At 49.4% G+C, this 17,913-nt stretch overlaps 2 protein-coding genes across 2 annotated transcripts in view; one reads left to right on the top strand and one right to left on the bottom strand.

The window, feature by feature from the left end:
* The window catches only part of TP53INP1 (tumor protein p53 inducible nuclear protein 1), a 914,054-nt gene that overhangs the window by 292,566 nt on the left and 603,575 nt on the right, over nucleotides 1-17,913 (top strand). The gene's annotated exons all lie outside the window — the stretch shown is intronic.
* Nucleotides 4,260-17,913, bottom strand: part of MATN2 (matrilin 2) — an 89,946-nt gene continuing 76,292 nt past the window's right edge. The window contains exons 11-18 of the mRNA XM_049773959.1: nucleotides 17,712-17,834; nucleotides 16,586-16,708; nucleotides 13,069-13,482; nucleotides 11,835-11,987; nucleotides 10,929-11,000; nucleotides 9,170-9,304; nucleotides 7,123-7,221; nucleotides 4,260-4,388 (exon numbers count right to left, since the gene is read on the bottom strand). Coding sequence (XP_049629916.1) covers nucleotides 4,333-4,388; nucleotides 7,123-7,221; nucleotides 9,170-9,304; nucleotides 10,929-11,000; nucleotides 11,835-11,987; nucleotides 13,069-13,482; nucleotides 16,586-16,708; nucleotides 17,712-17,834 — 1,175 coding nt within the window. The 3' untranslated portion in view covers nucleotides 4,260-4,332. The remainder of the gene's footprint in view (nucleotides 4,389-7,122; nucleotides 7,222-9,169; nucleotides 9,305-10,928; nucleotides 11,001-11,834; nucleotides 11,988-13,068; nucleotides 13,483-16,585; nucleotides 16,709-17,711; nucleotides 17,835-17,913) is intronic.

Below are 17,913 nucleotides of genomic sequence, written 5' to 3'. Positions count from 1 at the left end.
TTAACTGCTACCTGTTCGCCTCAAAAGATGATTTAGGTATGAAAATCCTCAGCTACGGAATGCAAGGTGTTCCGTATATATCAAAGCAACGGCTTCCTGTGGATAGTATTGGGTTGGAGAAGAGCAGTAGTAGCTAATAGCAGATTCTCTGGGTACCACCAGTAATAGCCTCTGAACAATGCTTAGTGTGGCCCCCCAAAATAAAACGAAAATACCAAGCTTAATAGATGATGATTATTTTGGTTTAAGGCAGGGGTCTCAAACTCAATTTACCTGGGGGCCGCAGGAGGCAAAGTTGGGGTGATCCTTGAGTGCAAAGTCAGTAGTAAGCCTTGAACATTGGGGGGTGTGACCCAAACAACTAAAACAACACAAAAAATAAAAGATTCCTCTAGGGCAGGGCAACAAAATGCTGTACAGAGTGCCACAAACGGCCAGCAGGCCGCAAGTTTGAGACCCCTGGTTTAAGGTCACACCCAGTAATGCTGAGGCTTTTTTCTGGCTCTGTTTGGTTTACTTCTGGGAGGTTTGGAGGACCGTATGTAGCACTAAGGAGGAAAACCAGGTCAGCGTTGTGCAAAGCCAGCACCTTCCCCACTCTGCTATGTCCATTTAATTCTCTGGACAGGTCACTGAGATAGTGGTATTAAAAGTTCCATTTTAGGGGCCAGAGCGGTAGCACAGTGGTAGGGCCTTTGCCTTGCACGTGCCTGACCCAGGACTGACCTGGGTTCAATCCTCGGTGTCCCATATGGTCCTCCGAGCCAGGAGCCATTCATTTCTGAGCACATAGCCAGGAGTAACTATCCCCGTCCCCCGTGTCCCCCCCCCCACCCCCCCCCACCCCCGTTTCAGTGGTTTTGGCCGAAAAACCAAAAAAAAAAAAAAAAGTTCCATTTTAGAGGTGAGGAAATCAAGGGTCGATAAGGTCTCAATAAGATTAGACTGGGAAACTAGCTGAGACATATAGGGGACCAAAAATAAATAAATAAATGAATAAAAATGAGGACACTTACATATTCCTGATTCATGTTCCATCCTCTATAGCATGTGTTCCCTAGGACATCAGGAGTAATTTCAGAGTACTGAACCAGGAACTGAACTCCTGAGCATCACTGGTATGACCCAAACAAAATAAAATGAAAAGAATAGGGAGAAGAACAACTTTTTGAATTAAGTTAAACCTCAGGTACTGGGCCCGGAGAGATAGCACATCGGCGTTTGCCTTGCAAGCAGCCGATCCAAGGTGGTTGGTTCAAATTCCGGTGTCCCATATGGTCCCCCGCGCCTGCAAGGAGCTATTTCTGAGCAGACAGCCATGAGTAACCCCTGAGCATCGCTGGGTGTGGCCCAAAAACAAAAACAAAAAAAAAAACCCAAAAAAACAAAAAAAAACAACCTCAAGTACTCTAGAATGAACATTGCTTGGTTTGTTTCCCTGAGGGTCTTGACCTTTTATTCTGGGGTGCCAAATGTTGGTTGTCTGCAGAGTGGGGTGGTCTTTGGGGCCACTAGAGGGAGCTCTGATGCTACAGGAAATGAAGTAGACCCGGGCCAGTTGGAAACAAGTCATCCCCCCAAAAATGCTAACCCCAGTCATTCAGTTCTGAGGAAAACCAATCTTCAGCATCAAGCAAATGAGTCAGAAGCATAGGCAGTAGCAGATTTAAAGCTTTGGGCCCTGGATTTCAAGGGCTTGAGTTTATGATGTTCTTACCGGACCCTCTGCCCTTGGGTGTAACACAGGAGGATGTTTGTCTTGAAGTTGTCTATTTTCAGGGTGTCTTGTTTGCCTTCTGAAACTGGCTTTCTTGGAAGAGTCCAGTGAAGCTTTTTACTTTCCTAGGAACCATTCCCATCCTGGTGAGGGGCTGGAACACTCAGGCATGGAACCTTGGGGCTGACCATGTCCCTGGTCCTCACTTCAGATTTGCCTAGAAGTCAGGCGACAGTGCTCCTCTGGCCGCTTTCAGTCTGATGCCTGCAAGTCATGTCTGGCAGTGCTCAGGGGACCATGAGGTGATTAATGGAACCCAGTTACCCTGGCCTATGCAGGGCACAGATTTAGCCTGTCATGCTGACTCCTTTTTTTTTTTTTTTTTTTTTTTGGTTTTTGGGCCACACCCAGTAACGCTCAGGGGTTATTCCTTGCTATGCGCTCAGAAGTTGCTCCTGGCTTGGGGGACCATATGGGACACCGGGGGATCGAACCTCGGTCCGTCCAAGGCTAGCACAGGCAAGGCAGGCACCTTACCTTTAGCGCCACCGCCCGGCCCCTCATGCTGACTCCTTATCTCAAAGTTCTTGTTTAGGGGCCACACCCAGCAGTGCTCAGGAGCTATTCTGTGCTCTGTGTCCCAGGGTCATCTCTCCTAGCATTGGGGGATGGAAGTGATACCTGGCACGGCCTGGAATCTCCGACATGCAGAGCCATGGTCGACTTGTCTCTAGTGATGCTGCCCCATAACTGCCCTGAGCTGACACTTGAAGCTTCCTTGATTCAGTCCCTTCCTGTCTCCACTTCCTTATTTTGCCAGGGACAATCACTGTTTTGAGGGCTACCCTTCTAGGACGTTCATTCTTTAATATGCATATTTATATATCTTTGGAGGAAGTTTTTTCTAGGGATGGGGGTGGGACTTTTGGGTCACACCTAGCAGTGCTCAGTGGTTACTCCTGGCACTATGCTCAGAAATTGCTCATGGCAGGCTCGAACCAGATGGGATGCTGAGGATCAAACCTAGGTCAGACCTGGGTTGGTCCTGGGTTTGCCGTGTGCAAGGCAAAAGCTCTTCTGTGCTCTCTGTTCTGGCCCCTTGTTTCTTTGTTTCTTTTTTATTTTAACAAATTTGCTTTGGGAAGTACAGAAACACACTCTGAGGCTGGCTTTGGAAATTCCTCTCTGAGCTGTATTACACATCAGGGTATTTAGTGCAATCCTTTTTTTTTTTTTTTTTTGGTTTTTGGGCCACACCCAGTACCGCTCAGGGGTTACTCCTGGCTATGCGCTCAGAAGTCGCTCCTGGCTTGGGGGACCATATGGGACACCGGGGGATCGAACCGCGGTCCATCCAAGGCTAGCGCAGACAAGGCAGGCACCTTACCTCTAGCACCACCACCCGGCCCCGTGCAATCCTTTTGATAGTGTTTATTTTCTTCCCTTTTACCCAGCTTTTATAATCCATAATTTTACTCTAGATGTGATGTTGAGTTTTTGTTCTTGTGATTATTCCTACTTTATTGGAGGACAAAAAGGGGAGGCAAATGGAAGAAGCTGGGTGTTGAACTCAGGTCTTCTCCACACAGCCTGTGCTCTGGACCTTGCTTTATCTCCAGACTGTTCTCTACTTTGTTGCTTTTATAAAGTCTGTTTTTGTTCTGTTTTGTTTTTTGGGCCACACCCAGTGATGGTCAGGGGTTACTCCTGGCTATGAGCTTAGCAATAGCCCCTGGCTTGGGGGACCATATGGGATGCTAGGCTGAACCCAGGTCCCACCTAGGTCAGTCACGTGCAAGGCAAACACCCTACTGCTGTGCTATCACTCCGGCCCTGCTTTTATAAAGTCTGAACCTGCTTGTATAGAGGCTCTTGATTCCCAGCTATATTCAGAGTAAATAGGGCTCTTCCACAGCCTTGTTTACAGAGCGAAAAGCACTGAACTGGGTTCTGATCTGTGGACGCCTGAGGGGTCTCCGGAGTCTGCCCACATGGACTCTCACAAGGACCCCCAATTTCCACACTCAGAACATTCTGGGACACACTGAATTTGATGAACCCTGGAACCTCTTTTTCTGATTACCTGCGAGAGACAACATGGTTTAATATGCGTGTTGCCGCTTTCTCATGTATAAGGTAAGTCAGACACAGAATATCGTTCTCGGAGAATTTTAATACTGTCTTTAAAAAAAAAAACAATTTGTCAGACACATACACAGACCTGTTGATTTTATGCACACATCCATATGCTCACAGCAAGGCAAAGACCAAGACAAAAACAACCTTCATGTCTGCCCGTGCACCCCTGGAGGAAGACAGGCATACATTTCATACTTAACCATGGTTTCTGCAGATCCAAACGTGACCACAGGCTGTTCCAGAAAACTGGCGTCGCTTATCTGTCCCCGTCTGGTATATGTATGCATTTTAAAATTTTCATGGATATTTTCCCCCTCAGATGACTACAAGTCGGTGTTTACTTTGGGCCATTTTTTCCGTGGAAACTTGCTTTCTCCACCTGAGTTAGGTTTTTTTCCCCCTATCCAGCAATCGCTGGATGACAAATCCGTGCTGAAGTCCGGCAGTGCCTTCGTTGGACAGAACATTCGGGAGCTTCATCTGTATTTCAGGCGGTTCTCCAGGACCTCCAGTCTCTGAGTCATTTCTTCTAGTAATTCTCAAATTAAGGAAGAGAAACTGGAATTGCCTGGTTTCTTTCACATTTAAAAACACCTTTGGGGCCGGGCGGTGGCACTGGAGGTAAGGTGCCTGCCTTACCTGCGCTAGCCTAGGAGACGGACCGCGGTTCGATCCCCCGGCGTCCCATATGGTCCCCCAAGCCAGGAGCGACTTCAGAGCGCATAGCCAGGAGTAACCCCTGAGCATCACCGGGTGTGGCCCAAAAACCAAAAAAAATAAAAAAATAAAAACACCTTCATTTGCCTACATAAAAACCTGTTTTGCGTGGAGTGACAGCACTAGGGGATAAGGCGCTTGCCTTGCACATGGACATCCCCAGGTCGATGCCTAGGACAGCATGTTTACCCCAAGTTCTTCCAGACTGCTAGGTGTGGCAAAAACAAACAAAAAACCCATGCCCCTCTCAAACTGGACTCTTCTGAAAAATAACAGTCCCTTTGTTCATTCATGCTAAGGATTTTATTTTGTTTTGTTTTCGGGCCACACCTAGTAGTGTTCAGGAGTTACTCCTGGCTCTGCATTCAGGAGTAACTCTTGGTGGGATCATAAGGAATGCAAGGGACTGAACCTGAGTCAAATACGTGCAAGGCAAGTGTCCTACCCACTGTGCAACCAGCCCCAACTGCTAAGGATTTTAAAACTGACTTGTATGTAAATTCATAGTAAGTCAGGTCTCCACAAAGAAACAAGTTTCTAGTACCTCATTTCTCTATGGCACAGGGACTACAAAATATTTCAGGTTCAAAGCCTGAGAGCTCGCTTTGATTTATTTCTGTTTTGTTTGGGGCTCAGACCTAGCAGTGCTCAGGAACTAATCCTCACTCAGTAGCTGAGGTTCACTCTGAACAGTGTTTAGGGGACCCTGAAGAGCTAGGGATTGATTGCACTCAGAATTCCTCTATTAACCCATGTCTCCAGACCTTGGAGCCATCTCCCTAGCACATACATATTTTTAAATGAGTAAAGCCACTAATTTGTGAGTTTGCTCTAGCATCGGTCTGGAAGTCAGAATTAATTTGTGTTGGGAGAGTGAAGAAGAGAAAGATGAGACCTTGGAAAGTAGGACATCAGAAGAGATGGGCCTGAATTTCTCCACCCTGATGCCCAATGCAGCAACCTGGGAGGATTCTGGTCTGTGCTCTCCTTTAAGTGCTCTGTGTCCCCTGTGAAGCTGAGGAACTGGGAAAAGCTGAGGACAAATGTGGGGCCTAGGTTTCCTCTTCCTCCACTCAGTCCCGTGGAACCACATCTCAGTGGCAATACTTACTGGAACCATAGTTACTTTGGGCATGATGTCCAGCCTCCAGAAGGAAAACTGCTGTATTCTGTGCCTTGCTACCAAAGCCCATGGACACAGAACAAGTTTAGAATTCACTTATTTCCTTAGGCATTCGCTAATAGGAGCTGAGGAAGGGTCTGGGCCCGCCTTACTAAATTTATTATAAGCTGGAGTTCAGGGCAGCTGGCAGGGTGCTTGGTTGTAAAAGCCCCAAGTTCTCATTTCTCCAGCCTCCCCAGGCATTCTTTCACTGGTGATGTTATCCAAGTGAATCACCGGCTCTTGTTCCCTGGGAAGAATGCTGTCATCTTGCAGAGTGCTGATTTATAAAGGAGCACTCCTGCCAAGCCACCAAAAGAAAAAGAAAGTAAAGAAGTCTGATCCGGAAACTACACACGCCCTTAGTGGCTTCAGTGTGACTCAAGGTCAGTGAAAAAGCTTGCTTAGTTCTGGTTTTCTGCATGTTTCATCTGGCCAGGCTGGATTGCTGGAGATCAAACCTGGAGCCACATCCCCACCCCCACCCCCCAAGCTCACACCCTGCCACAGAGCTACATTGCTTGACTTCAAGGTCAGGAGTTCTTGAACATAAACAAACCTTCTTCGTTCTATAACATTCTTTGCCTGGATGCACCTTAGACCCAGTGGGCCTCTGTCTCCACCTAGCAAAGAGGAGTTAAGACCTCTGAGTTTTGTCTTTTTGGTTTTTAGGCCACACTTGGCGGCACTTGGGTTACTCCTGGTAGGCTCAGGTGACATTATGGGATGCTGGGTATGGAAGTTGGGTTGGTCGCATGCAAGGCAAACAGCCTCCCTGCTGTACTATTACTCTGGCCCCGAAACACCTGTGGATATTTTTCTGTGACTGTTTCGTTGTTCATATTGGGTTTTGGGTTTGGGGCATACCTGGATGTTCTCAGGGCTTACTCCTGGCTCTGTGCTCAGGAATCACTCCTGGTGGTGCTCAGGAGACCCTGTATGATGTCAAAGATTGAACCTGTGTCAGTACTGTACAAAAAGTCCTGTACAGACAGTGACCCACTTTTTGTGCTATCTCTCAGACCCACCTTGGTTTTTTTCTGTGTTGCAAACTTATTAGGTGACGGGTCTGACTGTGGAACAATTGAAAAGCCCAGAGAGAAAGCAGGAACCTTGGAGGGCAGCTGGCCTTGCCCTGGGTGAAAGCAAAAGACTTGGGGCTGGAGAGATAGCACAGCGGCAGGGTGTTTGTCTTGCATGCAGCTGATCTGGGACAGACCCGGGTTTGGATCCTGGCGTTCCATATGGTCCTGGTGCCTGCAGGGGTGACTTCTGAGCACAGAGCCAGGAGTAACTCCTGAGCACCACTGGGTGTGGCCCCCAAACAAAACAAAACAAAAAGCAAAAGACTTTCACCAGCAAGGAAATGGGGTGAGAGAAAGGATATGGTGCTGTCCCAGCTTCCGGAGCTCCATGCTGGCCAGACTCTGGGCGGCGAGCAGGTCCTCACACTTGCAGTGCTCATGGTTGGTTTCCAGGGTCCGTCCTGAGAAAGCAGGTGCACAGCACTCACCTCTGACCGCCAGGTGCCCCAGAAGTGGTCAACAGGCTTAAAGCAGTTCGAAGGGTGTCTCAGGGGGGACAGTCCAGTCCCTACTGCCCCATCAGCTACACCTACATGCCTCTAGTCATGGTAGGGAGGGTGGTTCCCCCTCATTTGTTTTAGTTTGGGGGAGCTACACCAGCAGTGTTCAGCAGTTATTCTTCAATCTGCACTCAGGGGATCACTCCTGGCTGTGCTTGGGGACCAGATTTTTTTCTTTTCTTTTTTTCTTTTTTTTTTTTAGTCACACCTGGTGACCCTCAAATGTTTTTTTTTTTTTTGGTTTTTGGGCCACACCCGGTGATGCTCAGGGGTTACTCCTGGCTATGCGCTCAGAAGTCGCTCCTGGCTTGGGGGACCATATGGGACGCCGGGGGATCGAACCGCGGTCCGTCCGAGGCTAGCGCAGTCAAGGCAGGCACCTTACCTTTAGCGCCACCGCCCGGCCCCGTGACCCTCAAATGTTACTCCTGGCTCTGTTCTCAGAAATTGCTCCTGGTAGACTTGGGGACTCTAAAGGATGCTGGGGATTGAACCCAGGGTCAGCAGCATGCAAGACAAATGCCCTCCTTGTTGTGCTATTCTTCTGGCCCCTCTTTTTTCCTCCTCCCTCCCTCCCTCCCTCCCTCCCTCCCTCCCTCCCTCCCTCCCTCCCTCACTCCCTCACTCCCTCACTCACTCCCTCTCTCCTTTCCATCCCTTCCCTCCCTTCCCCTCTGCCTCCCTTCCCTCCCTCCCTTCCCTCCCTCCCTCCCTCCTTCCCTCCCTCCCTCTCTCCTTTCCCTCCATTCCCTCCCTCCCTCCCTCCCTTCCTCCCTTCCTCCCTTCCTCCCTTCCTTCCTTCCTTCCTTCCTTCCTTCCTTCCTTCCTTCCTTCCTTCCTTCCTTCCTTCCTTCCTTCCTTCCTTCCTTCGTTTTTGGTTTACGGACCACATCTAGTGTTACTCAGAGTTTACTCTTGGCTCTGCGCTCAAGAATTCCTCCTGGGAGACCTATGGGCTGGGGGCACTGAAGCCAGGTCAGCTTTTCACAAGGCAAATGTCCTCCCCACTGTGCTATCCCTCGAGGGGACCAGATTTTCTACCAGGATCAGTTTCCTGCAAGGAAGCTCTCTCCTCTCTCTTTCCTCTCTCCTCTCTCTCCTGTCTCTCTCCTCTCCTTCTCATCCACTTCCTTTTATTTTTGTTTTTGGGCCACACCCACAGTGCTCATGGGTTACTTCTAGCTCTGCACTCAAGAATTACTCTTGGGGGCCAGAGAAGATAACATTTGCCTTGCATGCAGAAGGATGGTGGTTCAAATCCCGGCATCCCATATGGTTCCCCAAGCCTGCCAGGAGCGATTTCTGAGCGTAGAGCCAGGAGGAACCCCTGAGCGCTGCCGGGTGTGACCCCAAAATAAAAACAACCACAAGAAGAAGAAAAAGACTCACTCTTGGCAGAGCTCAGGGGATCATATGGAATGCTGGGATTGGTCCCAGGTCAACTTCATGCAAGGCAAATGCCCTACTCTGGCCCATGACCTCTTTTTTAGTTTATGTGCCTATTTTAAATTTGGTTTGTTGGTTTTTGTTTGTTTTGGTTTAGGGCTACACCGAGAAGTGCTCAAGAGTTACTCCTGGCTCTGTTCTTAGAAATTACTCCTGGCATGCTGGAGACCCAATGGGATCAAACCTGGGCCAGCTACATTGCAAGACAAATGCCCTCCCTGTTATGCAATCCTATGCTATCAATTAGGCCCCAACTAGGCACATATATATTTTATTTAACTGATCCTCTTCTAGCCTCACTCCTCCTTCCTTCTTCCCCCTGTCCTGTGCCACATCTGTGCAGGGATTGTGGATCAGGGGTGAGGCTGGCAGCCTGATGAGCCAGCAGCTGGCCTGGCTTTACCTGCAACATTAGGTGAGTGGGAAAGTTTCTGTGCAGCCTGCGAGAGGTTCCCTTCCTCAAACAGGTATCGGTGTTGCACTGCAAAATTTGAACAGGACAGGAGGTCCTGGATGCGTATGGTGGACGACTCAGACTCTGGAATGAGAAAGAAAACTGCAATCACCCTCAGTTCACATGACTTCTTCTTTTTTTTTTTTTTTTTGGATTTTGGGCCACACCCGGCGGTGCTCAGGGGTTACTCCTGGCTGTCTGCTTAGAAATAGCTCCTGGCAGGCACGGGGGACCATATGGGACACCGGGATTCGAACCAACCACCTTTGGTCCTGGATCGGCTGCTTGCAAGGCAAACGCCGCTGTGCCATCTCTCCGGGCCCACATGGCTTCTTTTCCTCCCCACTGACAGATGTCACGGGAGGAACTGGATGCTGTGCAGGGCCAACTTGTTTTTGGGACAAACTGTAGGTGAGATTGAGCACAGAGGTTCAAACCCACTGTGGCTTAGAGCAGGAGGAATATTTCCAGTGGTGGAGGGAAGACGCTGGCATCAAGAGAATCCACAACTTTTACTTGTTAATCTTTAAGATTTTATTTGTAATAAAAATATTTTTTTTGAGACCAGAGTTGTAGTACAGCACTTGCCTTGCGCAAGGCTGACCTGGGATCAATCCCAGCATCCCATAAGATTCCCCAAGATTGCCGGGAGTAATTTCTGAGCACAGAGCCAGGAAGAACCCCACAGTGCTGCCAGGTATGGCCCCAAAACCAAAACCAAAAAAAATTTTTTTGTATTTTTGGGCCACACTCAGTGACACTCAGGGGTTACTCCTAGCTATGCTCTCAGAAATCACTCCTGGCTTGGGGTACCATATGGGAGACCGGGGATTGAACTGAGGTCCGTCCTGGGTCAGCCGCATGCAAGGCAAACGCTCTACTGCTGTGCTATCACTTTGGCCCCAAATCCAAAAATCTTTTGAGGCCAGAGTGATAGTGCAGGGTAGGGTACTTGCCTTGCACATGGCTGACCTGGGTTCGATCCCCTATATCCCATAGGGTCCCCTGAGCACCTCCAGATGTGATTCCCCTGGTGCAGAGCCAGGAGTAACCCCTGAGCACCACCATGTATGGCCCCCAAATATATTTTTTGTTTTAGTTTTGGGCCACAATTGCCAATATTTGGGGTGCTCAGGGGTTAATCTAGTAGTGCAGAGGATCAAACCCAGGCTTTCAGCAAAGCCTGCATTCCAGTCAGTCCCTTGAGCTATCCCTCTAGCCCCTCTCTATTTTGCATTTGGTGGGCCATATTCAGTGATGCTCAGGGTTACTCCAGGCTCCTTGCTCAGAAGAAACCCCAGGCATTGCTTTAGGCGATCATGTGTCCTGGGGAAATCAAACCAAGGATTTGAACCAAGATCCACCACATGCCAAGGCAAGTATCTTTCCTCCCATACTATCTTTCCAGCCATATTTTATTTTTTGAGGGGATCCCACACTTGACAATGCTCAAGTTACTCCTGACTCTGTGCTCTAACTGCATGCAAGGCAAGTGCCTTCCCTGAGGTACTATCACTCTGACCCCTCCATGCTCTCTTTGTAAGTATGTATATATACATGTATTCTTATTTAATAGGTTTAATTTAATTTAATGAATTTCTAATGGTGCTGGAAATTTAGCTCAGGACCTACACACACAACAACCCTTCCTCACTCATTCAGGCCACATCTGCCAGAGGCTCAAGAATGAGTGGTACTTTATCCTCACCTGGGGGCTGCTGCTCCTTTTCATGCTGGTCCCCTGCAGGGGAGTCTTGGCTACGGTCAGCATCTTCCAGAGCTGTGGGAAAACACACTGACTATGAGACAGCGCTGCACATAAGCCGTGGCTGCTGCCTTCCTGGGGCACTGCAATAGTTTAATCTGTGTGATCCAAGTGTCCCTGGCTACTCTAGCCCCTTCCATGGTCTTGCTTCGTGTCTCTGTGGCCCCTGCTATGGCACAGGACATAAGTGGGCAGGAAAGATGCCCAAGGGTGAAAGGGGGGTGGCAGGTAGGGGTATCAGGATCAGCAGAAGTGGTGAGAGGCAGAACTTTATGTACCAGTACAGCAGCTGGGCCAGGCCTGCCCTACTGACTCCGCCACCTCGCTCTGTCCTTCCGTGGGAGCAGACAAACCGACAAACAGACACATGATGAAGACTGGCATTACTGGAGTGTGGGCTTGGCCCCCAGGGAATGGAAGGACAGGCAGAATTGCCCCTGGCCCTGGCTGGACAGCAGCAGAGCCTGGGGTTCCCTCTGTAGGCTTCCAGGAGTACCTGCTTCTTGCCTTCCTGTGACCCCAAGTTCCAGTAGCATCTGGGGCTCAGTTGAATTCTAGGGGTGGCCGTGATAGAACAGCAGGCAAGGCATTTAGCCTTGCATGCGGCCAACCTGTGTTTGATCCCCGAAACCTGAGTTCGTCAGGAGTGATCCCTGAGTGCAGAGCCAGAGGTGACCCCCTAAACCAATAAAGCAAACAAGCCAGCATGTCTAGGGTTTGGGTGAAGGAGCAGCATGTGAAGGAGCACATGGCCATGTGATCTCTACCTCTGGGAGATGCAGCTGCATTTCTCCAGGATGGCTCAGGCCTGGGGTCTCAGTGCCCCAGGGTGCCCTGCTTGGTAGGTACCTTGGCAGATGCCCTTCTTCAGCTTGTCACTGATCTGGCCCATGGTGCTGAAGTCTTCGGCATAGAAGAGGTGCCTGTCAGGGGGCGCCGACGCAATCTCCTGCAGCTCTTCCTCGATGGCCTTCCCCACGCCCACGGCATACAGTGTCACACCTGCAGACACGGCAAGAGGTATGCCGGCGTCATGGTCAGGAAGACGCCTGAAGAGAGCCTTTTGCCATCTGACTCCAGGAAAAGTGAGGGGAGATTCCTAGGAGGGGGAGTTGAGGCCTGGAAAGGTCACTGAACATATCTTTGACTTTTGGGGACCACACCTGATAATGCTCAAAGGTCACTCCTAGCTCCGCCCTCAAGAATCATTCCTGGCAGGGCTAACAGGACCCTCTAGGATGCCAGGGATCAAACTCAGGTTGGCTATGTGCAAGGCAAATGAACACCCCACTGTACTATAGCTCCGGCCTTTACATCTGCCACTTCGACCCCACCTGGAGAGGTGGGTTTAGGGAGGTAAGAGCTGTTGCAGCGGTTCCCCAGATGGACTCCCTGGGAGCAGTCTAAGATGCAGGTCCAATGTGGGCCCTCCCACCTTGGATTCCACTCCTCTGAGGTATGGGGTAGGGACCACATATGTCCCCAGTGCCACATAATGCTGCCCTCTGCTCACCCTTGGTAGGAGGAAGAACAGACCCAGAGCTGACTCTGAGGAGCTCTGGATTCCTCAGACAGACACCCCCTCCCCAACATTCCACCTAGCCTCTCACCAGAGAGGGCCATTGAAGCTGAAGGAATCACTCACTGCAACCCTCCCCCAAATACGTCAACTGCCAGGAGTTATTCCTGACTCTGAGCTCAGAAATCGCTCCTGACAGGCTCAGGCTCATATGGGATACTGGGAATTGAACCCAGGTCTGTCCCGGGGTTAGCTGCGTGCAAGGCATAGCCCTATTGCTGTGCTATTGCTCTGGCCCCCAACTAACCATATTTCATCTAGCACTTGGGTGGCTCATTGCAATCTAGGAGTTAGATTAGCTCATGGATGTTTTCCTGGGGCTCATGGGACTGAAGACTCAGGTGTGTAGACTGGGCCCTCCACTATGGCCACTAGGTGGCGGTAAAGGTAGCTGGCATGGATTGACAGGAAGCCCTTCTGCACTCTCAAAGAAATCTGCTCTGTCCTGTAGTAGCCTCTGAATTAGATGCTGGAAGTAAGCCCACACTCCCTCTCCCCTATTACCATTGGCTTTGGCTTTATTGGCCCACTCGGAGACATCATCCTGAGCCCGCCCATCCGTGAACACGATGGCCACACGGGGCACCCGACTAGAGAGAGGCCTGGCTCCTTCAGCCTGGGTGAAGCTTCTCTCGAACATGTGTTTGAGGGCCAGGCCAGTCATGGAGCCCTTGCCCATGTACTTCATGTAGGCCACGGCCTTCTTCATGTCTTTGGCCGAGCTGAAGTCCCGCAGGGTGAACTCTGTGCGGACCTGCGTGGAGTACTGCAGCAGCCCCACACGTGCTGCTTTGGGGGACACGGCCAGGGAATCGATGATGCTGGTAACAAACTGCTTCACGATCTCAAAGTTCTCCTCCCCAAGGCTTTTGGATCCATCGATCACGAAGACCAAATCAATTGGACCTTCCGTGCACCCTAGGAGGACAGAAAGGAAAAAAGGCTGAAGCAGTCAAAGGATTCAAAACCGAAATCTTACAACGCAAGACCTGAAGAAAACTAGGCCTCAGTGGGTGAGAAAATATAAAAACACCTGTGCTTGGCTGTAAAGTGTTCAGAGAGGAATCAGGAGCAGTGGGAGATTCACACCAACAACGTCATACTCAAACCAGCAATGTCAGTCTCATCTTTTGATGTGGCTTGTCAAATTGATCAAAACAGTTCTTTTCACCAGCAGAAAATACATAGCATTGTAACCAAAAATAAGACCCTACAGCATCTAGGAAACTGCTCTAACTTTGTTCAGAAGGTGGCATCACTCCAGGACTGGCACTCTGACAGACCACGGGGCAATGGCTTTCAGTGAAGGCCTCTTCCCAGGAGCCATTCTACACGAGTGCATGTCCAACACTCCACCCATTTCAAGACCCACAGGTGCCAGAAGGATAACAATTCAGACAAGAAAAAAATCCCTGAGATCCAGCCTGGTCCGGGTCAGTATGTGTATCACACACAGCTAGTTCTGGAATCATGCCTGCTCTGGCTAAAAGCTGTCCCGTTATCGGGGCACATTTATCTCAGCCCCAACACCTGTAGGCAATCAGCGTCTAGGAAGCACAGTTAGTGGGTGGAAGTCCTGGTCTCCTGCTGACCCATGGATCTTGGAATTCAAATTAGGGCTAAAAACTCTTCAGGCAAAGGCTTTGTAGGGCACTCAGCTGGTGGGTGCTGGACACTATCAAATACTGCAGGCATCTGGACAGGGCAAGAAGTTTCCCCAGTGGTGTTATTTATAGGAGGGCTACCTCAGAACAATATGCAGATACCAATAGCTGATCTCATTTCAAACAATCTCCAGTATGTTATAAAACCTTCTCTTTTCTCTACCAAAGAGTTGCTTCATCTTTGCAAGAGAAACAGAACAACATAAGTAAGGTCCACATATGTAAAAATATGTCCATGCTGAAGCCAGAACTATAGCACAGTGGGTAGAGCTTTGTCTTGCACATGGCCAACCCATGTTCGAACCCCAGCATCCTATGTGGTCCCCCTAGACCAGAGGTCTCAAACTCAATTTACCTGGGGGCCGCAGGAGGCAAAGTCGGGGCAATCCTTGAGTGCAAAGTCAGTAGTAAGCCTTGAACATTGGGGGTGTGTGACCCAAACAACTAAAACAAACAAAACAAAACAAAAAAAGATTCCTCTAGGGCAGGGCCACAAAATGTTGTACGGAAGGCCGTTTGCGGCCCGTGAGTTTGAGACCCCTGCAAGAAGTGAAAAAATCAAATTCTATGCTTGGGCCTGAAGAGCATGTGGACATAACTGTGTGTTGGAGCACTGGGAGGACATGTGTTGAGGAATATGTTAGGAAGTTCCTTGTCCTCCATTAAATGTCCTCTTTATTCAAGATCTATTGATCATTAGTCAAAGAAGGAAAGGCCAACTCTGAGCTGCATTGACATTCGGGGTCTATATGGGATTCAGCACACCAAATATGTTGCAGGAATGAAGGTGGCACCTAGATTTTGGAAACATTGGAATAATTTTCCAGCACAAGCCTGTCTTTTTCCTTTTTCTCATTACACTTTTTTTTTTTTTTGCTTTGTTTTTGGGCCATACCCAGTGGTGTTCAGTGGTTATTGCTGACTCTGTGCTCAGAAATCACTCCTGGAGATACTTGGGGGACCCTACAGGATGCTGGGGATCAAACCCAGGTCAGCTACAAGCAAGGCAAATGCCCTCCCCACTGTGCTATTGCTCGGCCCCAAGTTCCCATTTACACTTTCTTGCCCACCAAATCTAGCGCTGCAGCCTCAAACGGAGGGCAGAGACAGCCTCTATGGACAGCCAGAATTCTGGGTTTATGACTGCCCTGACAGCCTCTTAGTCTCTGTGTGGACTTGGAGTGTTGTCCTCAAGCACCCTTTCCGGGAGCTCAGACACAGATGGAAAACGATGCTTCCACTGGCACCTTGATTCTTTTCAACAAAGACCCCTGGTTTCTCGCTTTCATTTTTATTTGACTGTACTGGAATTCCTCCCCATGATGCTTATCTTGCTCAATCTTGTTTGTCTTTTTCCTTTACATTTTAAAATTAATATAAACCTGTGGCCAGTGTTTAGCATCACGGGGAGGGTGTTTGCCTTATATGCAGCTAACCTGGCTTTGAGCCCCAGTATCCCATAGGGTCCCTCAACATCTCCAGGAGTGGTTTCCGAGCACAGAGTCAAGAATAACACCTGGATGTAGCCCCATCCCCCCATTCTTCCTGTAACCTTACCCACAAGAAAGACCTTCCCATTTCTGGGAGGGGTCTTGGGGAGGTTACAAAAGATTTGGCCTCAGGGGCAAAAGGGGATTTGCATGGATGGAGAAGTAGCAGGAGAGGAGATCCCTGAGGGACAAGGTACAATGCAGGGCTAAATAGGAATCCAGCGTAAAAGGTTATGAGAGAAGCCACACATGTTGGCTAGGGCGTGAATAAAGCTGATATTTCCTGAAGCCTGCCTATGAGTGAGTTCTCTACCTGTTGCTATCCAGAAGTTGGGGACCGCTGGCTGAAAAGGAGTTGGATACATGTGGTCCTGGGCTGGAGGAAAAAGGCCTCCATCACCATCCACCACCATCCAAGCCCATCCAAAGGGCCTTTTATTATTTAATTTTACAAACACCACTGAATATAGCTCCAAAACAAAGCAAAAACAAAACAAAAAAACAAACAAACAAAAACAGGTCAGGGTTTACTCCTGGCTCTGTGCTCATAAATTACTCCTGGTAGGCTCAGGGAATATATGGGATTCTGGGGTTCGAATCCGGGTTGACTGTGTGCAAGGCAAACATCCTATCAGCTGTGTTATCGCTCTGACCCTATCCCAGGTTTTCTCTTTCTTTCCAGGAGCCCTCTGGGGTCAGAGAGTGAAAGTGGCTAAAACCCAGTTTCCTTCCCAGTGTAGTCATGAAACTTCCTTGCTGGTTCTTGGGGCACAAGACATGCAGATACTGGCAGGTGCTCCCTTGGAAGCCGCCTCCCTACTTGCTCCGAGACCTAGGAAGGCTAAATGCCAAGATGCCATCACTTACATTTGCAATGTTTCCCATCCTCGGCCAGCACGAAGCCCTCAGAGCATTTGCAGACATAGGAGCTGCCGCGGTTGACACACATGTGCTCACAGCCATGCGCCATGGACTTGCAGGCATCCTTCCCTGGAGAAAGCCAGGCTGTGGGCAGTGCTGTGGCATGCAGGCCGCAGCCACCTGGCTCCAAAGACCAGCTGTGTGGATGCAGCCAGCGGCCCTCACCTGCATGTTCCCTCTATTTCTGGGACCCTGAGATGCAGGGAAAAACTCCCTGGAAACTTTGGTTCCTACAGCCAAATGGTAGAGTGAAGTGTTGTGGGATTTTGTTATTTTCTGATTTCTCTTGTATGTTTGTTTTGGGTCAGTAGCGTACAGGACTCTGTGCTCAGGAATTACTCCTGGCAGTGCTTATAGGATCGTATGGGATGCTGGGGATGGAGCCTAGGTTGGCCACATACAAGCCAAGCATTCTCCCCACTGTACAGTCTCACTGGTCTTAGACTTATTATAAGTAATATGAAATGTTTTTAATATCAAGGCCACCAGAAGAAGTGGCACACTGGACATTTGGGGGTTCTAGGCTTATTAGCATCATCATCGCTGTTACAGTGGTTTATAATCCTGAACATATATAAGTTAGTTTTAAGATTTATTTGGTGTGGCTCTGGGTTTTGATTTTCCATGTGGCTGATTTCCCAAATACTCTACTATTTTATACATTTTAGTTTTTTGTTGCCTTTTTTTTCTCTGGTCAACCCTAGCAGTGTTCAAGGGTTACTCCTGACTCTGTGCTCAGGGGTAATTTCTGGCAGTGCTTGGGGGACTACATTTTAGTTTTAGAAATCCATTTATTGGGCCAGGCTAATCTGGGTTTGATTCCTGGTATCCTATATAGTCCCCTCTGAATTTTATTTTGGGACACACCCAGTAGCTCGCAGAGGCTGTAGAGACATGGGGGGGGGGGGTCTTTTGCCTTCTGTTGGGAGAAGGAGGTCAAAAGCCCTGGCAGGACCTCACCTGAGGAATGACAGAGGGCTGAGGGAGCAGCAGATGGAGAGCAAAGCCCAGGCAGGGTGAGGACAGGGCTGAGCCCAGGGACACCCCCCCCTCTGCTGCCGCCAGTACTCACGAAGGCAGTGTCTCCCATTGGGCGCCAGGCGGAAGCCATCCCGGCACCTGCAGCTGTAGGAGAGGCCGTTGCTCACACACAGGTGCTCACAGTCATGTGCTCCTTCTTGGCAGGGGTCTCGCCCTGAGGACAGACACTGCGGGGTTGGACCCTCTCCATCTTGCCCACTATCCTGCCATTCAACCACCCAATCAACCAGCCA

The sequence above is a fragment of the Suncus etruscus genome, chromosome 5 (assembly GCF_024139225.1).
Source record: "Suncus etruscus isolate mSunEtr1 chromosome 5, mSunEtr1.pri.cur, whole genome shotgun sequence".
Lineage (NCBI taxonomy): Eukaryota > Metazoa > Chordata > Mammalia > Eulipotyphla > Soricidae > Suncus > Suncus etruscus.
Note: the sequence above shows the minus strand (reverse complement) of the source record. Positions and strands in the feature narration are given on the sequence as shown.